The 23,118-nt window shown below is 44.5% G+C and overlaps 9 protein-coding genes across 9 annotated transcripts; 5 read left to right on the forward strand and 4 right to left on the reverse strand.

Annotated features, from left to right (window-relative positions):
* Positions 1 to 1,628: 1,628 nt before the first annotated feature.
* On the forward strand, positions 1,629 to 3,448 carry GLAREA_06547 (uncharacterized protein; the record flags this gene model as incomplete). Its single annotated transcript, XM_008081960.1, has 4 exons — positions 1,629 to 2,071; positions 2,155 to 2,319; positions 2,373 to 2,417; positions 2,494 to 3,448. The coding sequence occupies 4 exons, from the start codon at positions 1,629 to 1,631 to the stop codon at positions 3,446 to 3,448; spliced, it is 1,608 nt and encodes a 535-aa protein (XP_008080151.1).
* A 2,101-nt stretch (positions 3,449 to 5,549) lies between these two features.
* Positions 5,550 to 7,366, reverse strand: GLAREA_06548 (uncharacterized protein; the record flags this gene model as incomplete). The annotated part of the gene is made up of 4 exons (XM_008081961.1): positions 5,550 to 6,398; positions 6,445 to 6,831; positions 6,929 to 7,106; positions 7,155 to 7,366. 4 exons carry the CDS (start codon positions 7,364 to 7,366, stop codon positions 5,550 to 5,552), a joined length of 1,626 nt encoding a protein of 541 aa, XP_008080152.1.
* A 1,068-nt stretch (positions 7,367 to 8,434) lies between these two features.
* Positions 8,435 to 9,890, forward strand: GLAREA_06549 (uncharacterized protein; the record flags this gene model as incomplete). The annotated part of the gene is made up of 3 exons (XM_008081962.1): positions 8,435 to 8,651; positions 8,697 to 9,649; positions 9,768 to 9,890. The coding sequence occupies 3 exons, from the start codon at positions 8,435 to 8,437 to the stop codon at positions 9,888 to 9,890; spliced, it is 1,293 nt and encodes a 430-aa protein (XP_008080153.1).
* Positions 9,891 to 11,036: 1,146 nt separating this feature from the next.
* GLAREA_06550 (Clavaminate synthase-like protein) lies at positions 11,037 to 12,192 on the reverse strand (the record flags this gene model as incomplete). The annotated part of the gene is made up of 3 exons (XM_008081963.1): positions 11,037 to 11,884; positions 11,932 to 12,084; positions 12,141 to 12,192. 3 exons carry the CDS (start codon positions 12,190 to 12,192, stop codon positions 11,037 to 11,039), a joined length of 1,053 nt encoding a protein of 350 aa, XP_008080154.1.
* A 458-nt stretch (positions 12,193 to 12,650) lies between these two features.
* On the forward strand, positions 12,651 to 13,797 carry GLAREA_06551 (Galactose-binding protein; the record flags this gene model as incomplete). Its single annotated transcript, XM_008081964.1, has 2 exons — positions 12,651 to 12,741; positions 12,824 to 13,797. The coding sequence occupies 2 exons, from the start codon at positions 12,651 to 12,653 to the stop codon at positions 13,795 to 13,797; spliced, it is 1,065 nt and encodes a 354-aa protein (XP_008080155.1).
* Positions 13,798 to 13,830: 33 nt separating this feature from the next.
* Positions 13,831 to 15,456, reverse strand: GLAREA_06552 (Metallo-dependent hydrolase; the record flags this gene model as incomplete). Its single annotated transcript, XM_008081965.1, has 4 exons — positions 13,831 to 15,053; positions 15,102 to 15,150; positions 15,197 to 15,229; positions 15,277 to 15,456. 4 exons carry the CDS (start codon positions 15,454 to 15,456, stop codon positions 13,831 to 13,833), a joined length of 1,485 nt encoding a protein of 494 aa, XP_008080156.1.
* A 1,298-nt stretch (positions 15,457 to 16,754) lies between these two features.
* On the reverse strand, positions 16,755 to 18,029 carry GLAREA_06553 (Nucleoside hydrolase; the record flags this gene model as incomplete). The annotated part of the gene is made up of 4 exons (XM_008081966.1): positions 16,755 to 17,263; positions 17,344 to 17,676; positions 17,726 to 17,930; positions 17,982 to 18,029. The coding sequence occupies 4 exons, from the start codon at positions 18,027 to 18,029 to the stop codon at positions 16,755 to 16,757; spliced, it is 1,095 nt and encodes a 364-aa protein (XP_008080157.1).
* Positions 18,030 to 19,219: 1,190 nt separating this feature from the next.
* GLAREA_06554 (uncharacterized protein) lies at positions 19,220 to 21,224 on the forward strand (the record flags this gene model as incomplete). Its single annotated transcript, XM_008081967.1, has 6 exons — positions 19,220 to 19,316; positions 19,368 to 19,428; positions 19,483 to 19,715; positions 19,778 to 20,143; positions 20,190 to 21,032; positions 21,091 to 21,224. 6 exons carry the CDS (start codon positions 19,220 to 19,222, stop codon positions 21,222 to 21,224), a joined length of 1,734 nt encoding a protein of 577 aa, XP_008080158.1.
* Positions 21,225 to 21,748: 524 nt separating this feature from the next.
* GLAREA_06555 (Phosphoglycerate mutase-like protein) lies at positions 21,749 to 22,469 on the forward strand (the record flags this gene model as incomplete). Its single annotated transcript, XM_008081968.1, has 3 exons — positions 21,749 to 21,801; positions 21,852 to 22,291; positions 22,345 to 22,469. 3 exons carry the CDS (start codon positions 21,749 to 21,751, stop codon positions 22,467 to 22,469), a joined length of 618 nt encoding a protein of 205 aa, XP_008080159.1.
* Between the last annotated feature and the right edge of the window lie 649 nt (positions 22,470 to 23,118).

A 23,118-nucleotide genomic window follows, 5' to 3' on the forward strand; every position in this document is an offset into this window, starting at 1 on the left:
TGGAGGCACAACCGCAACACAAAAACAGCTTCCGTGAAAAAGCACAAAGAGTGGGAATTGGCCATCAGAGACTCGAGGCTGAATTGCGCAACCTGGAAGTTGGAGCTCCCTTCGATTTGCGCAGATTGTGTCCGAAAGCCATGTCACTTGATTCTACCGACACAGACATCCTCCGATCGTGGAATTTCGACAAAGCATACAGCAGTTGAAAGAATAATGCAAAGCACTAAAAGGAGTACTTTGAACGACCTCGGCCATTTTCAAGGTATCGAAGTAGACAATCAACGCGAAACTTGGGGAATGCTAATCAGTTTGGCAGATTGATCAACGCCAACGATAGGGAATTCAAGAACGACGCGGCTAGGAAACATAATGACAAGAAGGGAAGAAGGAAACAGGTGTAGACAGCGAATGAGGAGGTCCATAGGAGAAGCGACCATCGAACTCGAAACCTGCAAGGCTTGCAAGTCGCTCCTTCCTGTTACGAGAGCTACTCGCCGCAGACATGTGTCCAGTAGAATTGGCAGCAATGTTTTGTAGCACATGCGAGACTTGACAAGCAGACGACCGTACGGAAAGATTGCACAGAAAGGTGGCGTACAGGGCGGAAGGACGGGGCTGGTGTAGGAGCTAGTGGTGGTGGCTGAAGAAGCTGATCGGAAAGCAGATCAAGAAATACTTGACGAAGACGGTGCTTCACGGTCCTTACCAACAATGACTAACTAAGACCCTCTTGATAATTGTGCCTAGGTAGTGATCCGAGGAAGCCAGCCGGATTCTGGGAATATCTGTTTGTTTGGGAATGGAGATCAGTCACCAGACACTGGAAAGAACACTCTTATGCGCACAAGTCATCGCCAGCTCTCGAATCCGCCTGCCACTGCATTCGAATCTATACCTTCTACCTCTTTTGCCTACCACATCAAATACAGAGAAGATTCGAACATCCTGACACGCTTCGCTTCCAAGTCTTGTCTTGTCGTTTGCCCATCTACAAGCGGTCAGTTGGTTGTTGCGTCAAGCCAGTGGTCTCTTGCCTGGGGAACCCATCAAATTTCAAACTGCTAACTGCATGATTGATTTCAGCTGTAAAAATTAGCGGGAAGTAAGAGGGAGGAAAAGCAAACGACAGCGATACAGTGAAAAGGGGTAAAGGGGCTGGAGGATCTTAGCGAGTTGTGATATCAAGGTCCTCGAAGCTAGTCAACCTGTAGATACATGGATCTACTATTATAAGAGAGTGAAAAGAACTTTGTTTGTGAATACAAAACCTTCCTTTGTGTTTTCATAAGAATAATTGTAGGACGTCAAGAAGCCTGTTTGCAATTTCGTTGCCTAACATTATGCTGGGTTTAAAATACAAATCGATAACATTGGTGCACCAGTAATGATTAAGCACAGTCGGACATACCTCGTAAAGTGTTTACTGAAACTAGATCAGCTCTTATGTCCAGATAAAAGTGTTGTACTATCAAATACGAAACTGAACAAAAGTCTTGGCACTCGCCTAATAGTTCCCACCCACAACATTGGAAGCTTGGAACAGAACCACCTTTGTGCCTCTTGACGTACCAATACCTGCAACCCCATTCAAACCGTTCAATCGTTCAATCATCTAATCATTCAAAATGCCACCAAGACGACAAAGAGAACCCGACTCAGATGACGAACTCAACACCAATCGCCAACCAGGTTGGCGGACAGGTAGGCTGCACGCGCCGGAGCCCGAATATCATCACGATCCACGCCTGAGCCAACAGGAGAGGCAATGGATGGACACAACGATCAATGTGGAGATAACCCTGATCCGCAGAATCATGGACCTCTACGGCCATGATGTCTACCTATCCGACTTCCTCCCAAGGGGCGTCCTTCCATCCTACAGATGTGTCCTGGATCGATCCAACCAACCTGAGGGATATTTCACGGCTTTCATAGACCTCGTCTGCTGCGACAAGGCATTCAACAGACACCCGGAGCTTGTGTCTTTAGCCGTCGAGTATTCGGTACGCCAACGATTTATCAAATTGGGGATTCAACAACCAGACGAGATGGCAGACCTGGATACTCGGTATATGAATATTCAACACCTAGTGTCCGATGAAGACGTGGAATTGTTCGAAGATCTAATTGATCAAACAATGGACGTGGTAGATGCCGTGCGGCACTTCAAAGGGGAGAGAGGGGATGCGCAAAGAGTTCGTGTGTGACTGCTGCCGATTTACAGGCAATAATCAAAGTCTGGGACAAGGTAGCAGCGAAAAAGAATCTTCGATCAATGGCGGAATATAGGCGCCAAATTGGGATGAGTATGACCGAGTGAGTACATTTATTCTTTCCAGTAAAGACACTCAACATATTTCTTCAAGCAGACTGAGGAATTATAACCTTGGACAGTTTGTGGTGGTCGGTGTTGGGTATTGTCCAGTCAGACCTGCACCACGCTGGTGTACCTTTCGTGCAGTATGAGTATGTTGCTAACACATGTTCTAGGTTAACTATCCACGACGCGAAGAAGAATAAGGAAAGGGGGATTATACGAGATAGAGGTAGAGAGCCAACTGCAGCATCTAGACCCAACACCCCACAACCCCGATCAATTTCCCCAGGATCAGCTCCAGGGCCAGTTACGCAACCTCGATCAAACAGCCCGGAAAGAAGTCCACGAGTTCGATCAAGTTCTCCAGAATTGGGTCTACAACATAGGCCGAACACCCCACAACCCCGATCAACCAATTCTCCAGAACCATTCGAAGAAGTCCCACATTCTTCACCTCAAGGACAAGAGCAAATCGTCATGCCAGCCATGGATGCTTGGGAGGATTGGGATGAGTTTGAACAAGATCCAATGGCTGAACTCATCAAACTGAGACAAGACAAATCCAAAGCAGAAGCAGAAATTGTCAGTCTGAATGAACAGATCGAGGCTGTGGAAGCCAAACATGATAAAAACATCAATGAGATCGAAGCTAAACTCGCCTCTGTGACTGCTGAAAAGGATGTTTTCGAAAAAGAACTCGCAGACTGTCGACGTGAGATCAAGAGCCTCCTCCCAGTGCCAATTGGACCAATCGAGAAGAGAAGAAAAATTTCGCCAACCGCGGTTGACGTTCTGGCGTCGGACAAGTGGCAGACAACGATCAACGAACAAGCGAATCTCTTGAGGTTATTCATCCCATTTGATGGTTTAAGTGTAAGGTCTCTAAATATCAATCTAAATGACATCTTCAAGCCAGGGTTATCGTGGGCCAACTTTCAAAGGTACCACGAAAAGTACCCTGCGAACAGGAAACTGAACTTCAAATGTCTTCGATCCATTCTCAAAAACGGCCCAAACGTTCCGGATTGTGGGGTCGCAGAGTGTGAGACTTGCGGATATGAATGTGTTCAGGTCAAGACGGAGGATGGTGTGATTTGGACGCGGATAGTCAGGAGGAATTTGGCTTAATGTCGTTGGATTTTGACCACCAGTTGGTACTGCTTGATGAGGATTGAATTCCTGGCTCGATAAGGATGGAATTTCTGTAATGGGAGCTTAATGCTCAGGATGGGTTTCTGGTCATCGCGTCGATATTGGAGAATAGTATTTCTCGCGTTCCGACCGCTAAAATGCGGCATAATCCGGTTTCGCGACAGCTTCCTTTCGTTTGGGATTCAATATAAGCTGTTAGACGTGACTTCTTCCATTTGTGATGTAAATGGTGTTTTCTATTCCCGTCGTGTGCCCGCATTAAAACATCCACATTCATTGCGTTACCAGGGATCGATTTTCCATGTACCTCAAATGCATTGTTCGTCTCCTGATTTATCATTCGTGGGTGTTGGTTATTCGGTTGATCGTACAGAATTTTGGCATCGTGGATACGCCTGTAAATCGTGCTTCTTCGCTATCTGCCAAACGCCAGCTGAACTAAGATTTATAGGATTACCTTTGAGGTTTTCAGTGAAACATACCAATAATATCATTATATGGCAAGTGTAAAACATAACACAAGGCTATAGAAAGTGGAGATGCCGGCCAAGTTGAGTGAGCATCGATTTCGTAGGACCATAACCATGACAAGGAAGCTTCCACCGAGATAGCGGGTCGTTCCTGCTCCTCCAATACTCATGCTGCTAACCCACAGTATACTCTTCATTCGTGTAATGTATCCATCCCCCAGTCGGAATCAATCGATACAAAAGCGTGTGCGACGGATTTTGGACTGGAACACGACCTCTGGATCGACTCCAGTCAATGTATCGGGTCAAAAAATTCACTCATCCGCCCTCCAAGCCACAGAGTCAATGTATATGTTGTACGTTCGCATTATTTGTGGTAAGTGGAATTATACAACAGATGCAAGATGGGGTGTCGTTTGAAAGAACAAATTTTAACCCCACGTCCTCCCACTTTCGCCACAACAAAGACCAATCTAGCCAAATTAGCCATCCAGCCACGCGGAGCACAAATAAGTGGCAGTCGTAAGCTAATATTTCCTTAATTAATTTGACGAAATATCGTATATTTAGTGGATTAACTTGAAACATTCACTCGCTTCTAACCCCTTTTTAAATCGTCGGTGTTGAGGGGGGATCTCGAAGACATCGATTGACCAAGGGCAGGAGACTGAACAAGGAGACGAATGTAGAGATCAAAATATGGATGGAAAGAAGAACATCCAAACCCTTGAAGAATGTCTGGCCTCGTCGCACTGAACGCATTTGGCAATTGCTGAGATCACAATTCGTCCTAACTACCATGTTTTTCGCTAACATCGATTCCAGCCATATTTATTCGATGCGAATCTATACATATCTACATCGGAGTGTCGTCGTCTTATTCCTCGCAATCTTTGATGATGTTCCGTCCCGTGGAATCACTACCGCTTTGGTCTGTCATTTGCGAAATCTTTCGCATCGAGAAACATAATCCATTTGTTTCTGGTGGGTAATATATACAAGCCGGCCACTTAGATATGGTGATGGTTATAAGATACACCGATCTTCTGTGTAGTGAGTTCGCTATTATTTGGATCTTGTGGAACATTGTACGTGGATTTCACGCCGGCGAGGTCTCAACGTTTTCACATCCGACGTATGGTGCGCCGCATTCAATGTGGAGATGGTTATGATGTTCAAAAATGTCTCAGTCGTCTATTAAATAAGAGGAAGACATCATAAAGAGATCAAGCGATTCAATAGAGCGTGTCGTTTGACATCTGGTGAAAGAGATTGCTTGACATACGACAGTTAATTTAATGTCCCATGTTATCAGAAGCATCCTTTTCTGATTAAGGAGATTTGAGATTATTCAAAGGTCTGACGAACCACGTAACGAGAGGCATTATATTCTAAAGCTTCGACTTAAAAACGATTAACTTCTAGAAAGGGTTGGTTTTACCATTTACTCACGGCTTCAAATAGTCCAGGAATCATTCCCGTATTAATTAAGCGCATTCAAAGTGTCTTAGCTAATTCTGCAACAGGAAGCAAGATACATGTGGATGATACAATGTCATTTTAGTAGATGTTCAATTGGGTTATCATAATGTGTATTGAGATTTGAATTACTTTGCCGTCTCAAACCTGGCATCCTTTGCCTCTGCCCTCTTGATCTCAGCCTCGACATCCAGCTGCGCCTTTAACAATTGCTCCTTGAGTATGGAGATCTGTTGAGAAAGTTTGCGACATTGAGACTCGAAAGGTTCCGCCCTTTCAAGCTGACGCTTGATTTCGTGGCGGTCCAATATGGCGGCTTCCAAAAGTCGGCGAGCCTCATTGTATTCTTCCCCCTTGAGCTTCCCATTGTGTACTTCTTGTTGCAAGTTGACAATCATTTCGTCTTTTGCTTGGATAACTGAGTCTTTTCCCTTGATAGTTGAATCCTTTTCTGCCAAAGCTTTATCTTTGTCAGAGATGATGGCGTCCTTTGATGTAATGGCAGAACCTCTCTCCTTGTTGGTTTCGGCAATTACAATGTCCTTTTGGGCAATGATCGAATCCTTTTCTGCCAAAGGTTTATCCTTGGAAACAGTGGCAGAATCCTTCTCCTTATTGGTTTGAGCAATTGCGGCGTCTTTTTGGGCAATGATCGAGTCTTTTTCCGCCAAAGCTTTATCTTTTTCTAGGACGATAACATCTTTCGATGCGATGGCAGAATCTTTATTCTTGTTGTTTTCGACAATTGCGGCGTCTTTTGGGAAAATTATTGAGTCCTTTTGGGCAATGACCGAATCCTTTTCTGCCAAGGTAACATCCTTCGCCTTGATGATGGCATCTTTCTCCGCAATTGTCAACTCCCTCTTTTTGATATTCTCTTTGTGTTGGGCTTGTCTCTCTTCGTTTTGGGCTTGTCTCTTGTTGGAAGCTTCTGTATCGAGTTGCAAGCTGCTGAGGCTCTGCAAAACCTTTTCCATCTGCGTCAAAGTCAGTCGTGTCATTACCCAGGTCGTTGTGACTTACGTTTTGAGCCACGAGACTATCCTTCCCTTGTTTCTCCTCCAACTCCTTTGCCCGCTTTGCAAATGCATCGTCCAACCTTTCTTCCTTCTTCTTGATCTTCTCTTGCAATTGAGACGACTTCTTCTTGAACGAAGCGTCCAGCTCGTCGGACTTCCTCTTGAGATCTTCTACAATTTGAGCGGATGTTTGAGTCCAAGACGCATCCAAACACCTCTCTCGTTCATTCAATTGAGCCTCTTTGATACCGAGATCTTTCTCCCGTAATTCCGCAGCCTCTTTATGGCCGCTCTCTCTTGTATTGAGCTCCTCAACCCTTCGATCCAATTCCTCCTTCTCCTTATTTAATCGTTCTAGAGAGACCTTCAATTGGGCATTGTCCTCTTCGACCTGGGCCTTGTGTTGTTGCTTCACTTCCCCCACGTGTTTTCCATTTCAGTCTACCGCAATTCAGCTTTGTCCAGGAATCTTGAAATGTACCACTTACTTTCATTTTCTGCATCTTCGCCTTGTATTCCATGTGGGCGGACATGCTCGCCCGATGTATGTCGGCCAATCCATTGAGAAGTCTTATAAACAATTGAGGGTAGTTGTCCAACGATTGCAAGCCAGGAGAGCACTCTGGTCCAGGGCTGGCCAAAAATTCTTCTGCCTGATTGAGCATGCTAAATCCATCAGAAAATTTGATTCGCGCAAGATATATTGTTGCTTACCGAGTCGCATCATCTTGGGCTCTCTTGATACGTTCAACGTACTCTTGGTTGGCTGGTGGTGACATCTCTTGGGAGTCAAACATCATGTCCATGTCATCCATGTTTTCCCATCCAGGAACTGATTGGGAAAGCCTCGTTGAAGCGGGATGAGACGCTTGGTTTTGGGATTCGGTGGCGTCTTGGGGAGTCTGAATAGGTCTTTGATCGGTCATTTCGGTGGCTGTATGGGCTGTCTTTTGGGAAACTTGAGAGTTCTGGGGAATTTCACTTGAAGGTCCCCGTCAAGTGATGGTATTCTGAATTGAACTGGGCGTGTAGTATATGTGGTTGGGCGTTTTGCGTATGTGCGTTTTTATTTATAATGGGATATACGGTGAAAGATGTGATGTTGTTATGAAGAAAAAGGCAGAGCTAGATAAGCTGTCACAGCGTGGGAAGACACAAGCGAGCCTTAGCACTCCCCGATGCAAGCCGCCGAAGAACGGATATCCAATACGAAAGTTACCTTGGAAACATAGAATATCTATACCAGACTTGTTTCGAGATATTAACGTCCTACTGATTGTTTGATTTTCGCCAGGTGCTTGTCGTAATTCTATTTTATTTTCATGAAACACTGTGTATTGTAAACCTAACGGGACAAACGACCGAATATAATAGTATCAGAAGAGACATTCCAACACTCCTTTCCCAAGATTTGTCTGTAACCTTATCACTGAAATTCTTTGACTGATTGATTATACAGATTTAGCCAGAGAATTGTTATTTTGGTGAACGAATTAAGATTTTAGTAGAACGCTAATTTAGAAGCGTCAAGGCAACAAAGAAAATCGAACAAATAAAAATAGCACGTCTTTTTATATTGAGCGATTGTAAAATCGTTTGAAGTATGATCTCTATTCCAATTTTTCAAATAAGTAGAGGTATTATATTTTAAGTAAGTAGACACGAGAAAAAGAAATAACCTAATTCCCCCTATAGTCAGAAGTATTATATTGTGACTAAATGGATCCGAGATAAAAGAACGACCTAATTTCTCCCGTAAATAGCGGGATTCTATATTTCACGTCAACGTCTTTCATGCAAATATGCGTGAAATACTTGGCAAAAATGAATTCTATGCTTCAATAAATAACGAAAATCACGTGTTGACACTTGCAGAATTCAAAGGTGATATCAAGAGAAATCCCATGCAATCCTAGCGATCTCGCGCGCTCCCATACGTTTTTCATCACCCTTTCCGGAAACGATACTTTACTTTACTTTCCCATCTTCACATCATGCCTCCTCGCTCAAATTATACCTCCCAATTGCATCAATTGATCGACAAGCTCAACATTGAAGGCAGCACTTGCGTGCCTGCCGAACTTTGCACAGCTGAAGAATGCACAAGGGCCTGGCACAATATGTATTTCACAGCGTGGCACTGGAATCACAAAGATGCTCAAGAAGGATGGATACTGTGGTACGCGGACAAATTGACATGGGATATCTTCTGTAAGTTTTTGCGCAGTTTTTTTGTTTACATGCTGATTTGTTTAGTCAAACCAAGAGAATTTCCAGAACCAGAACCCAAAAGAACGCTCAAACAGGCATCTTCCTCCCAAGAGACTTCAGCTCAAGCACAATCAGAACCAGCGGCCCAAGCGATTCCAACAGCACAATCTGGCCCAAGCAGCTCTGATGAGTCCATACCCAGCCAACCTGTCCTGCCTGTTGTCAAGATGCCCAAGAAGAAACGCGTCATTCCAGAGGGAAGCTGGAGAAGGAGAAGTGATGAAGATGAAACTTTGTTTGCCCAAGAGAAAAAGGCTTTGCCAGCAGATGTTCGAGATCCTCTCAAAGCTGTGGCAGAAACCGCTTGCTCAAATGCAGAAGTTCCGAAAGCCTCACCTTCAATTTTTGCCCAGAATGAGCAAGAAGCTTCAGTCCCAAATGAGGCAAACACAATCGAAACGGCTACAATGGAAAACAGCACAATTGAAGACACCACAATTGAGACTGCCAAAATTCGAGACCCCATGGTTGAGAATTCCTCAAATGCTGAAGGCCCAATTTTGGATCCACTCTCCCAAGCTGTCAGGACATCATTCTTGATGTCATCGTCTACCTCTGCCGTTGACAACGGCCCAACGACCCCAATTGTAATTGTCGCTCAATCGCCCAAAAACATTCAAGGCGATGAAAGTACTACGCCCACGGATTCTTACGAGACATCGCAGTCTACACCAAATGACAAAACTGCCCAACGAGAATTAACCGCAACGGAACTCGTTGTTCCCCTTCCAACAATTGCGCAAGCTGAATCGCCCAATCTGTGGAGAATTCTTCTCCAACGACTTATCATGAGACTGTTCCGGCAGCACAGGGAGACACGACACATGGAGGACCAAGCCCAATTGAACCAATTGCCCAGTCGTCCACCATTGCTAAGCATGTTAAGGATTCTCATCCTACAGATTCTTCGGAGATCATTCAATTGGCTCAAGAAGATGGTAATACCCAATGAGAACCAATCGATGATTTGGATGGGGCTTCAATTGACGATGCTTGAAATTGACAGTAAGAGTTGCCATATATACCGCGCTTCGGATAGGCTAAGTCCATCAACAGTTCAATCCGCCCCACATTCAAGAGCTCAAGTCAACTCAATTCAATCCGCAAAGTTTCACTGGGGGGTGCAATTGCACAACAAAAGTCTTTGGATTAGTTCTTGGAATAGCATTCCATTACTGAATTTTCATGGTCAATTTGCTCAATGGTTTGGAAACAATTGTCTTAGATCATTTGCGCACAGCCCAATTTTATAATAATATTCTCGTTAGCTTGTTATAATTCCAATCTTTACGTGGTTCAATTGGCAGATCTTTGACACTTTTGCTTCTACATATAAAAACCTTTTCTGACAAAATGACGCATGATATGTATCAACTCCCCAATGCCGTGCCCCTCTCTTCAGAACAAATTCTATCCCTTCAACATTGGCACTAGGCTCTGTATGAGTTTTTTTTGGGTTCTCCAAATCCGGTGGAGAATCATATTCACGAATATTTGGTATACTTCCGAAGATTCAAAATAGTTTCGAGACAAGGCACAGGTGAAAAATGGGATTGTATCTACACATATATCAACTTGAATATTTCGATTATGTTTTTACAGTTACAGCCAGTGTCGTTGTATGCCGAAAACAATTTGATTTGTATCTAGAGAGAAGGGGTAAAAAGCACTAAGGATCGATGACAAAGAGTGACAGCAGGATAAAACATCTCACGAAGGCGGAGTGGTTTTATTTGATCTTCAAGGTGATGCCAGAACAAAATCTCTCTGACAATTTGAGCTATTTGATATCTCATCGCTGTAGATAATTATAAAAAGAAAATGATATAAGAACTAAATTTTTATGAGCATTTCCACCCCGGTGTGTGCTAAGACTGACCGAACACGTTCTAAGTATGAAAATGTGTTGAAAGCAAAATTCCATTATTCGTCGGTTTACAACTACGTTCACCCTTTTTAATAGACGATATACTGTATGTTCACTCATAGAAGAAGACCAATTATGCTATTTTGCAGGCAGAGTACCGTTATGCTGTGATAGGTCCCAACAAGAGGTGCACCACTATATTTGCATAGCACTAGTGCTCTCATTCGCGGTTATTTATATACTTGAGGATGTGGAAAAGTAAATCTTGGTTTCAATAACCCAATTTTGTGCACTTCATTGCTTGCGATTGAGATGTTCCTCTACAAAGTCGTTAAATTGAGTGATGTAGTGACATTAGAAAATACTTGAGCGTATAAGTCATTACCCCCACCTTCTCCCACTCTCCGCAATCAAATTGAACTAACACCACTCTTGATATCGCCACCACCCTCGCTCCTTTATGCATGCCTCTCATCTGCTTCCTTCGTGTGTTCCCCAAAAGTCACTCCACTCTCCTGATCCACAATCACCTCGTGGTTCGGCTGCGCAAACACCGCTAACGTATTCCGCGCAACTCTCTCCATCGTCGACGACCCACTCGGTCCTCTCACGAAATGTGGTACAGCTTTCAATGCGCCTCCAGTAATCAGTTCAAGCGCAGATCCGGTTTGGAACGCTAAGCAGTCTGCAGGTATGCTAACTTTGACAACTTCACAAGTCCTAGAACGAATGTAAAGCCCAGCCTTGGGATCGGTTGATTTTGCTGATTTCAAGGGAGTAAGGGGAATCGTGTGCGCCAAGTTAGTCTCGTTAACAAAGAGGGCTGATGTTAGACCCGTCAGACAGCCATCGTCAACATGCAGAGCGCACCATGAGTCGTCGTTCTCATCTGCTGGAGCAATTTTCGTTTGCGAGTCTAATGGAAAATAATGAAGAAGCCGTGCTCGACTGGTCATGCTCTCCCTCAAAATCCGCTCAAGAAGTCCAGAAGCATAATCCGGCACATGTTCCATCGCGAACCTGTCACAAGCTCGTGCAACCAGGAGAATGATATCCATTATCAGCGTGCAGAGTTCTTCAAAAGTGGAACGGAAACCAGGAAGGAGTTCCTCGCTTGGCCATATATTTGGCGTCTCAAGAGTAGGACGAATGTCCGAAGGAATTCGCGAAAGGCGTTCCTGGAGATATGAGGACAGGATCCCGACATAATAGGAGCCTTTCATTGTGTCATATTGACCAGACTTGAGGGCTTCTTTGCCATGAGACCAGCCGACATTGTAGTGCGATTCGGCATTTGTGAGCTGTTCTGTCTGAAGTTAGGTATAAACAGCACAAGAAGATATTTATACATACCTAATTCATCCGGCGGTAGAAATGACAGGTGGGAGATATAAGAGAGCAGTTTGAGGCGAAGAGATTGAAAGTTCGAGGGAAGTTCTTTGACAATCAAAATTCCAAGACCAGTGGGACCAAATGCTTGTTCCAGAGTTGAAAGCTTGATTGATCCTTTGGGTTTGATTACTCATTGCAATAAATTTGGAATAAACGGTGACGTTTCTCACCTGTCTCCAACTCCTGCAAGCTAACAAGGACTGGTTCATTGTTGTCCACCATGCTTCTAAATCCGAAGACTTTTGAACGAGCTATGCGAAGTTGTACCGTGTTAGGATAGCAATGGTAATGGGTTGTAAAAGTCGGCTGGCAATGATTAACTCCATACTTCATGTAATGTGCTTTTGTCACGATTTATCAACAGTGACTAAGAGGGAGAATTCTAGTGACCAAGATGTTTACTTCTGCAACCCGGGTTCACTATTGCAGGCAAGGATCTAGAACACCGGCTACCTCGGCCAGCCGATTTGATTCTCGGGGCCTGCACCCAGCACTCGCTAACAGACGTATCTATTGAAAATGGGGTAATTGGTAACGAACTCACGTTTCAACAACCTTTGTTACATGTACACCTATTCCAATTACTGTGACATTTTTCCCTACATGAAAAACAATTGACTACCTCATTCAGAGCCACCATAATTCAGATGATCACTTTTTCCGATTAGATATACACAATCATGCCTCGAGAACTTTACCCTATCGATGACGTCCCCACAAAGTCAATAGCAACAGAAGAAATCGACTCAATACTCAAATCCAAGTTTTTAGGTAAGCACCAAGACTCATTTTTTATGTACACAAGTTGTCAATTAGCCATAAATGTTATCACTTCTAACGCTAAGTCTCATAGATCTCATTTCCGCACCGCTTGGTGGTACTGTTCTTGACGTTTCTGATGAATGGTTCGCCCCTGCCACGAACCTGCTATCTCCCAAGACCCCTATTTATAGCGAACGCCAAGTTTTCACCGGACAGTGGATGGACGGATGGGAATCTCGCCGTCACAATCGCAAGCCTTTTGATTATGTTATCATCCGTCTTGGTGTCGCTTCAGGTTCAATTGTTGGTGTAGAAATCGATACAGCTTACTTTCAAGGCAACGAAGCACCTGCTATTTCCGTAGAAGCTTGTTTTGCCACCAATGACAGCGAGGTCGTTGGCTGGAAGGGAGAACGAGCAGGTTGGGAAACTGTGGTTGGGCGGAAAGAGTGTGGCCCATCAAAAAGACATGCGTGGATGGCAGAGGCAAACACCAAACCGTACACACACGTTAGGTTGAACATGTACCCTGACGGTGGCACAGCACGTTTCCGTCTCTACGGTGTTGCAATTCCAATTCTTCCAGATGAGAAAACTGTTTGCGATCTCGCTGCTGCTACCAATGGCGGCATGGTGGTATCGTGCTCCAATCAAGCATTCGGAACTCTAGCGAGTAACTTGCTGCTGCCAGGCCGCGGACCAGATATGGCTGATGGCTGGGAGACTGCTAGATCTCGGACTGAAGATCACGTAGACTGGGCGATAGTAAAATTAGGCATTCCTGGAAAAGTTCAAAAGCTAGTCGTAGACACAGCACATTTCCGGGGGAATTATCCTGAAAAGACTATCGTCATGGCGTTGAAATATGAGAAAGAAGGCGTACCTGAATGTGATGACAAAGACTGGAAGGAAGTCACTTCAATGAATGAGGGTGAGGCTGATAAAGAGCAGGAATTTGAGAGTTTGGTGCAGAACGAGACTTTTACGCATGTCAAACTAAATATTTATCCCGACGGGGGAGTCAAAAGGTTGAGAGTGTTTGGCACAAGAGCCTCACAGAAATGATACAATAAAAATATGTATTTTATGCTTTTTGAACTAGAAATCTCTCGCATTCCAGTCATGCTCTGGCCTCAATGGTGCAGCCAACGAACTCACTCCTCTCTCCAAGAACTTTCCATAACCCTTATTGCCAACAACACCTCCAGCGTCTCTATCCCAGACTACCTTGCCTCTCAGTATCGTGTACCTTGGCCACTGATTCAAGGTCTGACCTTCATAAGGTGTGTAGTCCACGTTGTGGTGCAACATCTTATTACTGAGTGTGAAGCTCTCATCTTCTGGATACCAAATTGTGACATCCGCATCGCTTTTTCCAGGAATCAATGCCCCTTTCTGCGGGTACAAGCCATACATCTTCGCAGCATAAGTCGCGCTGACCTCGACAAACTTTTGCAGCTTTAATCGCTTTGCGCTGAAAGCCAAAGCCAATCTCGTCTCGACACCCGGACAGCCATTTGGAATATACTGAAATCTACCATTTGGGTACTCCTTACTAATTGAAGACTTCTTTCCTCCATTTTCATCCTCGTAAACAAATGGACAGTGATCCGAGCTAAAGACCGTTAACGTTCCATCCTCAAGTCCCCTCCAAATACCCTCATGGTCGGAAGCATTCCTTGGAGGCGGACTACACACGCATTTTGCACCTTCAAACCCTGGTTTATCAAGATCGTCTCTAGTCAAGAAAAGATATTGAGGGCAAGTTTCCGCAAAGATTGGCAATCCGAGCTTCTTGGCCGCTCGAATAGTTTCTGCCACAGCGGGTTGGCTGACATGGACGATTAAAATGGGTACATCAATGAATCCTGCCAACGCAATCGCCCTACTCGCAGCTTCCGTCTCTGCAACAGGTGGGTGAGAGCTAATGTGCCACTTCGGATCAAATAAACCCTCTTTCTCCAGTTGCTTTGTCATCCACGAGATCACCTGTCCGTTCTCGGCGTGAACGAGAAGAGTCATCTGATTTCGCCGTGCGGCGAGGAGGACATCGAGAATCTCGTCGTCATGCAATTGGAGATCTTCGAATGCCATAAAGAATTTAAGCGAGGAGATACCAGCAGCTCGAAGTGCAGGAAACTCAGAAATAGCGAGAGGACCAGCTGAAGTGCAGAGCGCATGAAATGAATAGTCGCTGTAGCAATTTGAGTCTGCAAGCTCGTGGGTTTCTTTTAGGGCGGCCAAGAGGGAGGGTTCGTTCTTAGATTGTGGTGCGAAGCTTATTATGGTGGTGGTGCCTCCAGCGATTGCAGATCGAGTGCCTAGAATTTATTAGAATGATCAAGAGAAGGACGATAGACAATTAGTACCTGATTCATAGTCATCTGCACATCGACCTCCTGCCATAATAAATGGTTCCTATATCATGAGCGCTATTGATTATGTTTCGCCGCCGGAGACGTACATTGAGATGCACATGAGAATCAATACCACCAGGCTATGATGACAATCAGCTCAACCTCCACATCTTCTCAACATACTGACCATGACACACCCATTTTGCGCGTCAATTGTCTTTTTTGTGACCATCCCTTCTAAACCTCCTCTCGGCACCACTTTGGCGATCTTCTCGTCCTTGATCGCTATATCGAACTCTCCAACTTCATTTTCCAATACCACGACACCATTGAGTATGAACAAATCGAATTCCATGGCAACAAGCATAGTGAGACGTCCTCGAGGTGATTTTTCCGAGTAATTCAGCTGCGTCCAGCTGTAAGTCAAGGCTTCAAATATCTAATTCCTATTCTCGATTAGTCTGACATCGGTCGATTAATTTACACAATACTTCGCCAAAGCTCGGATGGTCATTGCATGGTCTAAACTATTCTACAGTCCTACAGTGGCTCACTCCTTACACTCCCAAAAACCCACAACTCAAGTGTCATACTTCATCTCAACCAGGACATGGTTGCTTGGTAGTGTATTTTTGGTAATGTATCCTCTTTTCACGTTCGTTCCGTCTCACGAATACGCACTGTCCTCGAAATCATGGGGAAATGGAGGCTAACAGGGAGTAAGTACCCAACAACCGTGTATAGATCATCCGCTTATGCTCGCTTTAGCGATGTGACCCCATTCTCCACCCAAATTTGGAGGTCAGTGCCAATGCTTGCCACTGGAGGCTGGAAAGATATCGATGTTTGTTTGAAGAATGGGATAGACTCCACTATATATGAAGCTATCACTAGTGAGGTAGTGTACAAAATACTCCGAAGATAAGCAAAGTGGAGAGCTTAAAACTGGTTGGCACATTGCTTGAAGATAAGGAAAGTGGGGGATGGTAATTATGAAGATAACGGGCTGTAATCTCATTTGGAATCTCAAAGGTAAAGATCTGTACTCTGGCTCATTTGGACTAGAGAAGATTCGTAAAGAGGCGCGATAGGCTCGAGATTCTCGCCGCGGCGCCCGAGCGTTGTGTGAACTTCGAAGTTGTTCACCCCGGGTGAGAACAATTTCGTCCGAAGCGTCTCCCAATTGGGTTCAATTTGTCGCGACAAGTTGTACGACGACAGTCAAAAGGTAATCAAGCACATTGGTACCAAACTCCTGCATCAACTCATACAATACTGCGCCACAGATTGCTTAAAGCGGGAGTATCCTTGTCCCAAGATCTCAACTCTTTTCACAAAAGAACGATGGAACTAACTACTCAGGGAAGAATTTTAGCATACAATGGTAGAAGCCATTCCCCGGTATGCCAAATCGGAGTGCGCATAAATTCAATTGCAATTGAGCATCGTGTGCCCGGTGAAAATTGACATGAAAAATACAAAGTGGTTGGATTTACTGGCTTATACATTTTGTGTGGCCCAAGTACATCTTCTCAAGGCAGTAAGTAGGGCTGGATCTCTCGAAAATAGTTATGCAGTACCCTGTTTTAAAACTACTCCAAGTTTCACGCGAAAAAGCCGATCATTTCGAAACAGCATTACGATTGCATTTTTGTTATTACCCATTTAGACAGACCCTTTTTCTTCGGCAATACTACAGCATTCACTTATTGTCCCCCAAAATGCATCAAGATTTAAATTGTGCGGAATCCTTACACCCTTTCCATCATTTCGCTTCGTCACCACTGTCCTTCCGACCTGCCCTCTTACTGTCTCTAGATCTTCTCCATCTTCGGCAGTATGCTCCCCTACCGTAACCATTCTGACATCGTACCTGGTTCCATCGTCTTCAAATATGTCTGAGTCCGGTAATAGCGCAGCTACAGCGAGCGGGTCGTGTAATGGTGGCCCGTCATCCATGCCAAAGAAGTTATTGTAGCCGCTGGCGAAGAATTCTAGGATCTCTTCAAGCATGATTCGCAACTCTGAAGGCTTTTCGGAAACGCCTCCATTTAGTAATTTTGAGCGTACACTCTTTGTAGCGAGGCAGAGATGTGTAAGATCAAGCGTTATGAGTGTGGTTTTAATCGCGAGATTAGGATGCGAAAAGATGGACCGAGCCGCTTCGGGGTCACCTACTGACAGTCAGCTATCAAGAAGATGACATGATCTGCTCAATCTAAAGAGAAAGGACGGGCATGAAAATCAAACGCACAGTAAATATTAAACTCCGCCCAGTCTGTTTCATTACCAAATCTCTCACTTTTGTCCTTCTCTAGACTCCCGTCTGTCTTCCCGTTCTTGGCTGTTGTAAAGTTACCTCCAACCGCACCGCCCATAATGCTGAGACCTGCGATGTGGTCCACAACTTCTGGAAAAGTCGCAAAAAGAAGTGCGGCATTAGTGAGCGGTCCGGTTGCTACGAGCCAAGCAGTTTTGACTGGCTGTGCAAGAAGAGCGTTCCGCATTTCAAGAATGGCGTTGCATTCGCTCTTTATAGGAGCATTGGGCGATGGAAGTTTGGATATTCCACCAAGACCAGTTGATCCTGCCAAGGTTGTCAAGAAAAATCATGAAATTGGAGCTTGTGAGAGTACCATGCATATCAAATGTTACTATTTCATCTCTGCAAAATGGTTTTGCAGTTCCTGGATAGACGGAGACATCAGTACGACCAAGAGCTGTGAGTATCATACTCGTGTTTTTGGTGGTATTTTTTAGCGAGGCATTTCCATGCGTCGTGCTGGTGCCGATCAGGTCGAGGGAAGGGTGATGTGCTGCCATGAGGAGAGCGAAGACATCCTAGAAATGTTATTTAATATGAAAAACTTATCATCAATATGATTTTCTTACATCGTTTCCCGTGTCAACGTCCAACCACACTGGTACTTTCTGTGTCATTGTAGTAATTCTTGTACTTGAGGTGAGACTTGTCGATAATAGAGATCGATCGCAGGTGCAGCTCAAGATTTTATTCACAGTGAAGATATAAGTCGAATCGATTACCGATAATGGTTGAAGTATCACCTGAACTTGAATTGTCCTCAATGTACCTGCATAGTGCACGGGACTATGGAAATGTTGGTGACTAAACTATACCATCATGACTGCAGCCACCGAAATCCTGCAAACCATTGACACACCAAATTGACAATACGTAAGGATCAGTCACCTCGTAAGGATAATCTACGCTCACTCCCAATTAAAACCTTACCGGAGTCTGGGTGATAGGTGTACGTACTGATCAATGGACTTACACGCGCAGCTTTAATTCATTGATCATCTCCCTCGTTAGCGGATTCGAGAAACCACGATATGACAAGATTCCCATTTCATTGATCAATTTCAATTTATGGCCTCATAAAACACGAGACCCCACAATTCGGAAGATTATATTCACCTTCCCCATTCAAGGTTCCCCATTTCTGATGATCCCTGAAGCGGCTTTCAACCAATCGCTCCTCTATCGGTAACAGTGATCCGCCACAAGGGGTACCTAGTGAGTACCTAGTAGCGTCTTTTAAATGCTTGTTTGATAGTCTACTTTCGCCTATCGACTAGATTACCATTGTACTGGGAGACTTTGTCGGATAAGATTCTTTACGTGATGAAAATTGTGTCATGGTCTTGACATGAATATCCGTCAGGGCTCTAGATAATCTTTCGGCTCGAAAGATGAAGTCTGGTGAGCAGTTCATAAGTCAGTCATAGATTTCTGGTCCAGACCACGTTATTCTCCTGATATAGCTACTGAGATGCAACTTCGCCGATCTATCCGCTTGTTACCAAAGCACTCATCAGTGAAAGCCATGGGCGGGAACCAGTATACAGAACAAACGTGGTGACAACCCACTATATCTGTGCGCTTCATCACAGTTTTCTCTCCGCTGCTAGCTTTATCTCTAATGGCCTATGATTTGTATGGATCACGATCAACCCTCGCATTATTCGACTATCCTTGTCACAGTTTGCCACCGAAATCTAGATTATATCCACCCAAAAAGAAGACTTGATATTTGCTTTCTTATTCAAATTGACAAGACATCTACTTACAACTGTACGCAAGTGATCGCAAGCCTGCGCAACCAAATATGAATACCCAGGATGGAATTACAGCCATACACACCCAGGAGGAAGTTACAGCCATCACCGATGACTTGGTTCTTGAAGGACTCGGCTATACGCCAGGTACAACCCGTTGTTCAGAGTCGCGTTGAAAATTGTACTGATATCCTACAGAACTCAAGCGGTCGTTTTCTCTGTTTGGGATGATAGGTTTTGCCTTCAGTGTATTGACATGGTAAGTCTTCCTGCTCCTCTCTCGTTGTTAGATTCATCACCTAACATCTATCAGTTGGACAGCTCTTGCCGGATCGCTCGTCGTGGGTATCAATTCAGGAGGCCCCCCCGTCATTATCTGGAGTTGGGTCGGAGTCTCTGTTTGTAGTATGGCCGTTGCATACTCTTTTGCCGAAATCTGCAGTGCATTTCCAGTTGCTGGTGGACAATATTCTTGGGTTGCAATTCTAGCTCCTGCCAAATATGCACGCCCGCTTTCATACTGTTGTGGCTGGTTCATTTTAATTGGTATGTCTAAGTTACTCGACAGCTAATTGGCGAACAATTATGTTTCTAACTACCATTTACAGGATTCCTCTCCGCAGGCGCCGGGAATGGGTTCGTTGGTGCAAATTTTGTTCTGGGAATGGCACAAATGGCAAATCCAGACTTTGTCATCGAAAGATGGCACACTTGTCTTGTAGCATACTGTCTCCTCATTCTTGCAGCAGCCACAAACATTTGGGGAAGACGAGCGCTTGAGAAATTGTCACAGGCAATGATCATTTTCAACATCATATCTTTCGTTGTGGTTATCGTCGTTCTTCTGGCAAGAGACAACAATAAGCAATCAGCAGCTTTCGTCTTCAAAGATTTCCAAAACTTTACTGGATTTGGGACTGCATACGCGAGCTTGTTGGGTTTACTACAAAGTGCCTTTGGAATGACTGGATATGGTGAGCTCTGCAAGATTCAATTGAATTTCTGGACTAATTCATGCAGATGCGACCGCTCACATGACGGAAGAAATGAAAGATGCTCGAAAAGATGCACCCAAAGCTATTATCTGGGCAGTCTGGATTGGAGCTGTCACAGGTTTTATTTTCTTGATCGTGGCTTGCTTCTGTATTGATGACATCAACGAGGCAGCCTCTTCACCAACAGGTGTTCCTATTTTCCAGATCTTTCTCTCTGCGACGAGATCGTTCCCTCTGGCCATGCTTCTATCGGTCCAAATCTCGATCATATCTCTCGTCAGCCTTGCTTTCCTCTGCGCCCAGAGTTCCCGCCTCGCTTTCGCTTTTGCTCGTGATGGCGGTCTTCCATTTTCTAAGATCTTCAGCAAAGTTGATGCGAAACGCCAAGTTCCGGTCAACGCGATCTGCTTGGTCGTCGCTGTCAACATGGCATTAATGTCAATTTATTTCGGCTCTGTCACTGGTTTTGGAACAATTCTCGCCATCTCGACCGAAGGATTCTATTTATCCTACATCTTGCCGCTCGCAGTTCGACTTTGGGGACGACTCACTGGAAAGGGACCAGATTTTGTTGAGGGTTCGTATAACCTTCGTTTTGGTCTCGTGCTCAACATCATCGGATTGTTGTACCTGACATTCGCATGTATTACTTTCAACTTCCCCTCGGTACATCCTATCACCGCCAGTAATATGAATTACACTTGCGCTGCGGTTGGTGTCAGCGCATGCATCGCCGCAGTCACTTGGTTCACGACCGGAAAGAAGAACTTTTCTGGACCTCAAGCTGGGACAATGTTTCAAGAAGTCATTCATGGCCAGACTACAAGGGGCAGTGTCAGCGTCCAGAGCTTCAAAGAAACCCAGAAAGGTTTGAAGCCACATACTAATTAGCTCTCTACTGTCGTTTTTTTACGACATAAAATCAGAAACGATTGACGACAACGACCTCGATGACGAGGATCTGATTATGGTACTGAAGTTGGAAGTTGGTATTCTTGTTCAATATTGGGATACAATCAGAGACGAGCGACATACGCCGACCTCGAGAATGAGGATCTGATGGTTATTCATACACGGAGTTTGTTTTTTGTTATTGGGGCATGAAGAAACTTGACTTGGATCAGAGATGAGCGATTTACGCCGACCTCGAGAATGAGGACCTGATTTGGAGTTTTGTTATATACCCATGATTTTGAATAGTGCAAATTTATGTTATTACTGGCCGCATTTATACTTCTGTATTGAGATCTATGGTCTAAAAGCGTTTCGTAGCAACTAACAAGTCGTTAGAGGATTCCATATTTTTATTCCAATTTGGCTTTTTAGCTATTTCGCCCTCCGTCCTCCCAAAAAAGGGTTACATTTTCGTTTCTCGTTTCAACTCTCTATCTACAAAATCTACGACTAGCCGGTCTTCTTAGACTTCTTGGGAGAAGAGGGGAGAAGAGATATCACGCAGGGCATCCTGCACGCCACACATGCCTTGGGATTTCAGGCTAATCTTTAACCGAAGAGAGTCTGACTCATGAGATGCATACTATTCAAGCAGACTACACATCTACAGTATTATTTGGCACATTCGCAATGTCCAACACGACCACGGTACATATTCTTCGCCACGGTCAAGCTCTACACAAGTAATTATACCGCCATTTCGGGCTATCTCATGCTAATAGCTGATGTGTAGTGTTGATCGCCATCACAGAGAACCGGATCCCCCTTTGACAAACCTAGGAATACAACAGGCAGAAGCATTAAATTTATCCTTCTTGCCAGACGTCGTTGTCGTCTCTCCAATGATTCGAACGATTGAAACAGCTTATTATGTGCTGCGTGGCAAACCGTGTAAAGTCTTGATTTGGCCGGATCTCAGAGAAGCACACGATGCCATCTGCAACAAAGGATCACCCAGGATTGATTTAATCAACCGGTACCCTGACCTAGATTTCTCGGAATGCTCATCGGTGTGGGACTACGAAAAGCATACTTCAGAGAACGCACACCTTCGAGCTTCGCGAGTTCGGTTGAGACTTGAATCGCTCGGTAAGGATTATGCAAATATTCTAGTGGTCACGCACCGAGGATTTATAGCTCACCTTGTAGCCGGCACAACATTTTTCAACTGCGGTAAGCATTCTCCTGGCAATCCATGAGAATCAAAATGCTGACCAAGCGAACAGAGATGCGTTCATATCACTTTATCAGTACCACCGAATACATCCGAGAGAATGAGAATGGAATTTTGCAGGATTTTGCTCCTCACGCTTTAGACCAGGAAGCAGTTGAACAGGAAGCAGAACTCTGAGCGTTGGTTGCTGCTCACTCGTGTGAAGGTCACCACATTCCCCAAAAGACTGTAGTACAATGATATGCTTTGATCTACCACAATACCTACGAAGTACAAAATACGAGACAAAGTGCCCAAATTACTTCTTCATCGCTGTATGTAATTAAAATGATCCTTGCTACGGGGAATTCCATGTAGTACCCAGCCATTTCTGTTACATTGATACAAACGTTTAAAGTTTAATCAATCAGCCAAATTGTCATGTCATGTCTTGAACTTCTGAGCCAATATCGTATAAGGGAGAGTAGCGGACAGTGCGCACTTGACTAGATATTCGTGGCGTAGTTCAACTTAATTCGGCTGATAGAAATTCAACGTCGAGTTGACTCCACTGTGATGGAGGAAACTTCATACCAATTCATTGAATCACGATAAGCTCTAGTCAAATTGTGTGTAAGTATAATCTCACGTTTGAAATGGCGCAATGGGTCAAATAATATCCTCGCTGTTGTCACCAAGACAGATTGGACTCTACTTCATTCAGAGCCTTACTGCCAGACATCACGGCCTTGAAGACTTCCTGACCAGCGTCAGTTTCTTGATACCATGTAAAGGAGGATGCAGTAGTATTCTAACCTATCAATTGGTCGACGGTTTCCCGATCAGG

This window comes from Glarea lozoyensis, assembly GCF_000409485.1.
Source record: "Glarea lozoyensis ATCC 20868 chromosome Unknown GLAREA15, whole genome shotgun sequence".
NCBI classification, from domain to species: domain Eukaryota; kingdom Fungi; phylum Ascomycota; class Leotiomycetes; order Helotiales; family Helotiaceae; genus Glarea; species Glarea lozoyensis.